The 8,768-nt window shown below is 45.3% G+C and overlaps 1 protein-coding gene across 1 annotated transcript in view; it reads right to left on the bottom strand.

Moving 5' to 3' along the window:
• Positions 1–6,509, bottom strand: part of TMEM192 (transmembrane protein 192) — a 528,270-nt gene extending 521,761 nt beyond the window's left edge. Inside the window, exon 1 of the mRNA XM_086962393.1 lies at positions 6,241–6,509. Coding sequence (XP_086818519.1) covers positions 6,241–6,255 — 15 coding nt within the window. The 5' untranslated portion in view covers positions 6,256–6,509. The remainder of the gene's footprint in view (positions 1–6,240) is intronic.
• Positions 6,510–8,768: the final 2,259 nt, after the last annotated feature.

An 8,768-nucleotide genomic window follows, 5' to 3' on the forward strand; every position in this document is an offset into this window, starting at 1 on the left:
AGAAAAACGCCTTCTAAAAAGGTTTTTCTGAGGGGGGGCTTAGCAGGAAGTATCAGAAAAAGAAAGTTGTTCAGTGCAGTTTGTGGTGGATGAAAAATATTGTGGGGGGAGGGGAGAGAGGGGAGTGGGAATAGCAGGGGGTTTCAGAGAGTTGACAGTTCATTCACCAGGAATTGTAAGGTTTATATTGATAAGTTATTGAATAAAGCTATAGCTTTAGGGGCTGGGTAAGGAAAAGGCACATGATTTGGGAACATTTTTGGGTTGTCTTTTATACTATAATGAGGCTCTCAGCTTGTTGATAGACTACAGATCAGGGTGGTTTATGGTTCTGATGTACACCGGAGCCATTAATAAGGACTTTTCCACACTAAATTCTGTATGAGAGGTTATTGGAGTGCTCCGTCGCACCCAGATTCAATATGTAGCACAATTTTTTATGCGTTTACATTTTAGTAAGAACTGTGTATTATTTAATTCCTTGCTGTACATGTGTTTCAACAATGGTTTACTCTTTTCAGTAATATAACTTCATATGATATTACTACTGTCCAAGGTCACAACTTCGCTTCCGGTGGCATTATTAAAATGGCATTACAAATAATTAGAGAGAACTTTATATTCCTTGTAATTGCTTGCTGTATTTACTTGACTGACCAATCTAGCAACGCATCACCACTGAACCTTAAATAAATGCATTAAATCTGAATTCTTGGGGTAACAATTTCTACATAAGGAATTTACCATACAGCTCCATGGCCGCTATAGTGTTGTGAGACTATGTGCACTAGGACCCTTACAATTCTGGGCGGACTCAACAAGTAATTAGGTAACTTGCGAGGTGTGGTTATCAATGGTTATGACGTGAAGAGAGAGCAGTGTGTATTTGTATTCTGAGGAATAAAGACATATAATCCAGGGCTCTGTGTGTAGCGTATTGCTTTGCATGCTCCCGGGGCTGGAAAAGTCGCTACAACTGGCAATGAGTAGGATGGGGGTCGGGGGAATCAGTGCTCCGAAGAAACTAGACTGCTCTCCCTGAGAGTTTGCAACGCTACTGCAAACTGCTTGTGCATGCCACATGTGCCTCAGTTGATAATAAGCAGTTCGAAGTTGGCATGTGTGGAGTCGAATCCCCGATCCAGCCATACAAAGAGGTTGAAGGCCGTGCAGAGAAACACTTTTGAAGCTCACAAGAAAACCCTTGGTAAGGCCAAGAGAAGAGATATTGCACCACATCATAACACAGAGCCATCATCGATACAAAGCGAAAAGCTTAAGGCAAGATCTCGAATCGGGTGCAACGACCAGGCCCGGTTGAGCCGCCAATGAATGCACAGCGGCAAGTAGCATCCAGTGCACCGAAAGTCTTTCGCAATTGTAAAATGTTTCCATGGCTGCAAAATTGAGCGTGAAATATGGTGTAGCCGCACTCATGAAACCACCACCACCATTCGACACAGCGAAGAAGCAGAATATTGGCAGACAATAAGAAAATAATTAAGTACCTAAAGAACCTTGCTGGTGATGGAGTGAAAGAAGTGATAAAGAAAATATCACAAGCTGATGCAGTATCATACTGTGAAATCAATGAAGCATTAGAAACCAAGTTCAATCCAATCCCAAATGTAGACTGTAAAAGTTACATTTTCAACCAAGCAAGACAGCAAGCAGGTTAAACGATGTCCGAGTTTGTTGAGAGACTTGATGTGCTTCTCAAACTCTACAAGTTTAGTGATTTCAATGATGAAGATGCCACACGTCTCTGAGTTATTGATGGCTGTCTTTCAGAAGACGCATGTTGAAAGAGACATTCAGCTTAGAGAAAGTACTAATGGTGGCAAAAGCTGAGGAAGGAGTAAATTGACAAGCCGCTGATATGGAAGCTGGAATAGTGGAAAAATATTAATTAGCATTGTTCATGAAAAGCAAGCACAAGGTAGATGCATGCAAGTCGGCACTTTCAAAGAAGAAAAGGTTGTGTTCCCGATGTAGGTTTTCATTTCTCCATGAAGGCAAATGTCCAGCGATAGGACAAACGTGCAAAGGTTGCTGCAAAGAAAACCACTTCATAATGTTTTGCAAAGCAGTAGAGAAACTAGCTATGTCAAAGCGAGAACAGAAAATGGACACCACACGATTCCAGAAGCATTCTCGCCAAACCCAAAAAGCAACATTAGTTACGACAAGTAGAAACCAGACAAAGTCGATCATTATCATGCTCATCGTACAAAGGCTCCTCGACGTCCTTATCGAGTGCCAATGAAGAAGATGGATGTGCATTGACGGCATCAACCAAGGAACGGCAGACACATGTAGGTTTGGCTGTTTGCAAAGAAGAAAAAAAGACAACGGAGAACCACCACACGAAACAACAGAATTCATTTGGACATGGCACCAAGATTACAATAAAGGTCAACAACCCCATAACCTTTATCATAGACAGTGCTGCATAGATTAACATCATTCCGGCTGAAAAGTTAAACAGCCTCTCTCCTGTGCCAAGTCTCAACCCGTCAAACACAAAAGTATACATGTGGGCTGCGTCTAAACCGTTGCAGAGTCAAGAATAATTCACAGCGACAATGAAACACAAAACCGTATTGGTGTAAGCTCCAATTTACGTTCTTCAAGAAGCCTCATCCAGTGCATGCCTACTCAGTTTTGCCACTGCCGCTGTCATGGGACTGATATCTCTCAATTACAACCTCTACACTCAATCTGAAGTTGAGAGTCAGTTTGTGTTGTTATTTTATAGCCCAGTAGGCTCAAGATGATGAAAGTGTGATCTCACATCAATGAGGGCGTCTGCCCTGTTGCGCAGCGGCACTTCAAAGTCGCTTTCCACATGCAGGATGCTGCTGAGAAAGAACTAGAAATGTAGTTGAAGCATGATATCATTGAGCGCTCCACCGGCCCTACGCCATGGGTCTCGCTCATAGGGGTGGAGCCCAAAAAGGACATTGAGGCTCCAGAGCGCATCTGTGTTGATATGTGCTAGGCCAACAAAGGAATCTAATGAGAAAGACATGATGGTCCACACATATATGACATGATCATGCAACTAAACTGTGCCAAAGTCTTAGCCCATCTTGACCTGAACAAGGGATACCATCAACGAGTTCTAAGAAAACTGCAGGTGCATCACTAATTTTCCGAGTCATTTTGGTTTTTTAAGACAAAAGAGGTTATATTTTGAAGTGTCGTCAGCTACAGAAATATTTCAGGATGTTATATGTCAAGCATGCTTTTAATTACAATGGTGACCGACTGCTATTTGGTACAACGAAAAAGGAGCATGACAAGGCTCTTACGCAAGTGTGCTAGTTACTTGCGGATGCAGGTCTCACTCTACATGCATCAAAGTGTGAGTTTCACAAGCCCAAACTGAAATTCTTTGGGCACATATTCTTTGATGGGGGAATGACTCCTGAACCAGATAAAATGCGAGCACTATGAGCAACCTGCCCCTACCCCCGCAAAATGTCACCATGCTGCGATCCTTAGTAGGCATTGAGAGTTATTGCTCAAGGTACATTCGTAACTTTGCTACTATGAGTGCCCCATTGAGAGACCTGACAAAAAGGAGATGTCCCTTGATAGAGGGCTGCTGAATGGGATCAAATCTTCAAAAGAATAAAACATGTGATTGAAAATGCAACCGAGATGGCCTATTTTGACCCCAAGTTACATACTGAGATCATGGTTGATGAAAGCCCAGTGGGGCTGGGGGCAATCCTTGCTCAACAAAATGGCCATTCGAATGCTGTGAGACACATAGTGGCTTAAGCCCGTCGAAGCCTGTCTGGCACAGTTCGGCATCTAAAACAGGGGGAAAGTACAGTAACTTCATTGTGAGGTCCACCTCATCGGCAGCCCTGTCCATTGAATATCTCATTGCTGCTACTAATGCTGATAAGAACATGTTTATCCTCAAATACATCATTTCAAATCAGTCATGGAAGAAGCATGCTTGACCTTTTGCTGACAAGGTTGAATTTAAAAAATGTACAGGATGAACTGTCCGTTACCAAGGAAGGTGTTTTCTGGAGAGGCTCACAGATCATCAAACCTGAGAGTCTAAGACAGAAAGTCACTGAACTAGCCACCAAAAGAGCACTCAGAGACAGGGTGGTTCCTACACCCAGATGAGCAAGTGGAGAGGGAACTAAGTGTCATCTTTGCAACTGCTTTTCTCCCAAAATGACGGAGCACCCATTCAGAATGTCTGACGTTTATACACTTGCGTGGGTAAGAACAGCTATTGGTTTATGCTTGCCTTTACAGAACGGACATCACCTCTTGGTAATCGTCGATGACTGTTCACGCTTTCCTTTGGTAGAGGAGTTATCAACTACCCATGGCAAGGTGGTGGGGTATCCCTGCTATTATCAAATCTGACAATGATCTGCCATTCAATAGCAAATAATTCATGGACAATCTGGTCAGACTAAATATCAAGCATCAAAAGCACACACCTCTGTGCGACCAAGCTAATGGTGTTGTGGAACAATTGATGGTGCAATCAACAGGTGATTCAACTAGCATCAATTGAGGGAATCAAGTTAAACCAGGCCTCAGTGCCTATGGGTCAACTCCTCACTCCACAACTGGTGAGAGTCCCATCATCTTACTATTGGCGAGAGCCATCAGAACCAATCTGCCCCCGTTGACAGTGGACCGATCCTTGAATGAGGATAAGGTTCATGTCACAGACACTTCTCTGAAGTGCCAGATGAAAACATGCCAATCGTCCGTTAAGAGCGCAAGAAACAGCCTTCGATATAGGTGATTGGGTCTTAGTTAAGCAGAAACTAAAGCGGAAAACGGGCACCCCGTTTGCTGTCAATCCTTTGAGGATTGTGACGTGCAAAGGACATATGGTGGCAGTGCAGTGGCCTGCAAAGTCCATCACACGGGACTTGTCACACTTTAAGTACCTACCTCAACGGTTGTCAGCTCCTGCGATCATGAAAAAGGCGACCCCGCTTGACTGTCCAGATCAAGCATTGGAACCTGTGCCATTAGTGAAAAATCAGAGTGCATTTCACCCAACTCATACCACTCAATCTGGCCGACTAGTGCGAGTACCTCAACACCTTATTGAAAAAATTTGATGTGACTATTGTTTGTACATTTTAACAATTGAAGAGATGTAGTGTTGCAAGACTGTGACCGCTAGGACCCTTGCTGTTCTGGCCGAAATTTACAAGGAATTACATAACTTGCTGGGAGGTGTCAAAGTGTTATTAACGGTTATGACGTAATGAGAAAGCAGTGTGTGATGTATGCTGAGGAATAAAGATGCACAGTCCAGATCTCCGTGTGTGGCATATTCCTTTGTATGTTGGGGCTGGGGAGGACGCTACAGTCGCTTCTCACATTTTAAACTTAATTTGACAATGTCTTAATGTTGCGGTTAGGGGTTGTTTCCATTGTTAATCATTTGAATGACAAGGTAGGAAAATATTCTGAAAACCTGGAAATAGAACGTTAGTGACCAGTTTGTGTTAAGTCAGTGATTTGTCCAAAAAATTGAAATAATATATAAACATGCGTAATGTGTATATCAAGTCGGGTATGATAAGTCCACTCCACTATTGGCAACTTCCCCCAACGTCGAGGGGGAAAACCTATGATTGCGCTGTTCTTGCAGGTAACCACAAAGCATGTTGGGAATTGTAGCTAGAACTAATTATAGAGCAAAAATAAAACTACAAGTCCCAGCATGCCAGATACAGTTAGTTGGACAAATAAACCTGCCTATTGTAACTGTCACGAGGAAGATGACAGCTACGAGGGTCGCGTAGGGTCAGAAAGACTGTGAAGCCTGCAGCAGAACATTGTCGTCCTCGTTCAGCCACGCAAGCTTTCTTTCGAGGGCGGTGGATCACGGAAAAGCACGGTTTCACAATAAGCTGGAAACGGGAGTAGATAGCTTGTTTACATTGAGGCGCCCACCCGCCTCCTCCGTTACGCCATAGCCAGGAGTGCCCGCCTCACGTCACCAAGCTGCCTCCCGCACCTGACTACAGCTAACCCCGCACCCACCCCTCCCTGGTCTGTAGCGACTGGTGACAACAAAGAGTAGAAAATACACAGCGACCCTGGTGTGCGGCGGGCTAACTAAGCTCTAGGGCCATGTGCTACGCTCCTTCACAGGCAGCTTTACACGCACGGGGTTGATGAGCACATTGCACGCCCCCTTAAACAGGCGGCGCGGAACGCGGAAGCACTCACGTGCTGCGCTGCCATCCTCCGCCTCTCTCTGGTCTCGCTGCTCCGTACCCATCTGCAGTATAGCCTCCCTTTACCCGCGTGAGCAGATATCTGGCTCTTTGTTGCCGCCTCCGCCTCCGCCTCCTGTCAATTCACAAGTCCCTCCCCAAAGCCTGCCCCGCTCTGGGTCATGGTCTCGTCTGGCACATGCTGCACGGAAAGTCTCGGTAGCACATGAAGCCCCATCCGGAAGTCAGATGTTTGGAAATGGTTGCTCAGTCACAGGTGTCATGTGCCTTCACTGCTAATGCGCATATATCACTGTACGGGGATTACTTTAAGTGGGCCGGGTCTTGCGAAGCACTTTTAAAAAGCAGGTGCTAAAGGTCACATCGAGCTCTCCGTTTATGCTGTCACCCTCGGGGTGGGAAAAAAAATCTTAACTCTGCAGCGGTTCACGTTTTAAATACATTTTTTTTCTATTCTGTACTGCGCGAACTTTACCCGACTATATTGGAGCGTTTTACATTGGCACCAGTTAAATTACAGAAAGACAACGATCATGTTATTTTTTTTAGTAGGCACGGGGATTGTCCAGAATCACAGAATTTTTGTAATTTTTTTTTCAGTTCAAGATATTTTATTACAAGATTATTTTATATACAGTACAGTACCAGTATAGTGAGGGTAAAGCATGTAAGTTCAGACGCCGTTGGGGTTACAATAGACGTGACATCAATGGTTAATGGTCTGTTAGGCAGCTGTTCCTCGATCAAATGTTCGGCGTACCAAGTTACTCTTAGTGTTGTTTTACCCTCCAGAAGAGGAAAAGAAGGTAAGAAGACGAAGGGGGAAGTGGCAGAGAGAGAGGGGGGGGGTGAGGGGAGGGGGGGGGGGGGTTAGGTCGAGTAAGTGTTCCGGCAGTTGAGCGCCAAGCCTTCAGAGCCTGCGGGCTCTTCTGTGTGTTATCTAGGGGGGTTTGTGGGTTTTCAGAATCTTGTCTAGAGAGGCCCACATTTCCACTCTTGCCTTGTGTGTGGATGGAAGCAAGAGTGACCCGACTGACACGGTCCCCTGGCTGCCGACGGATACCACCGAGTACCGCGGCTACTGCTGCCCGATTGTGGGCGGTCACTCTATATCCGGCCTCTACCCTCCGAGGCAACTTGGCATTTAGAGGCTAAATCATTTAAGGCTTTCATTGAAATTTTCCTGATGATGGACCCCGTGATTTACTAGGGGTCCGAAACGCCGTCGACCTTTTAAAGCACCAAAACTTATAAACGTGATTACTATGTGTTTTAACACCATGCGCGCTAGCGGAATTCCGCTCGCACGCTGGGTTTTGCGGAAACGCACTTTACGTGACGAGCTGGGCTCGTCATCAGCGTGCGAGGAGGCTACGCCATGACGAGCCCAGCTCGTCATCAGCGTCGAAGGGGTTAAGGTGCTTAGTTGTTATACTCTGTACAATTGTATTCATGTCGGAGATACTTGCTTTGCCTTATAAAGCCCTTCTTTGCTTTCTACATCTAACCTTTGTACCCGTTCTGTAAGTGCTGGGCACAGGCTTGTGTTCCACACTGGCTGACTTGTGGAAGGTACTCAGTGTGATTTAACTACATGTAACTTGAGTAAAAACTCTGAAAGACCACTGTCCGGCTGGACATGTCTCTCTAAATATAGATTGACTCTGTCTATATTTTATTTGTTCTCTAATCTCCTGTATGCACGGGACCAATGTTGTTTGAAAAGAAATGAAACCTTTGCTGTCATGTTATCCGCCCCCTGAGGAAGGTCACCCAGTTGATCCATACCTTGAAGGTCGCCTTCCCTGTGTCCTTCCAGTTTGTTAGTATTGTCTTGACCGCCGCTGTGAGTAGAAGGTCGACCAGGTCCCTGTCCTCTGTAGATTAGAGTTCAGGCATCATCAATGCGGTTGTTATCCCCACGAAGTTTGGTTGAATGTTATGCCCCACTACCTTGTTAATGAGGTCCCACACTTTTCCCCCAGCAGAATGTCCTAACCTTGGCGCAGTGAGAGATCAGGTGTGCGAGGTCGTCTTTTCTTTTTTTACCGCAGTTCCAGCATACGTCAATTTCTCGAGAACTCCGACTGGCGCTAGGCGGGCCGGGGTCCAGTACACTTTGTGGAGTAGCCAGTATTTGGTTTGTGCTAGTTGGGGGATTACTTTGTTCTTGGATGCTGAGGCCCACAGGTGGTGTTTTTCTTTCTGACTGAACTTCCTGTTGTGTAGCGTTTCCCAGACCTCTAGCGTTTTGGCATTTAGGTTCGATGATGTGGGGCAGAGGAGTTTATATAGGTGGGATGTCTGGTGTCCTATCTTGTTTAGGTTTCCCATGTATTGTATGATAGATGGGACTCCCTTACCAAGGTTTGCTCTCGTTAGTGCAGCTTTGATTTTTAGGATCCCAAAAAATTTGATATCTGGTAGATTGTGCAGGTGTTTCAGGGTGTCGAAAGTTAGTGGTGTGTCGCTCTTTTCTAGTTGTATGGGGGTAGAGATCCCCCTCCCGTACCAGGCCTT

This window comes from Lissotriton vulgaris, chromosome 3_1 (genome assembly GCF_964263255.1).
Source record: "Lissotriton vulgaris chromosome 3_1, aLisVul1.2, whole genome shotgun sequence".
Classification (NCBI taxonomy): Eukaryota; Metazoa; Chordata; class Amphibia; order Caudata; family Salamandridae; genus Lissotriton; species Lissotriton vulgaris.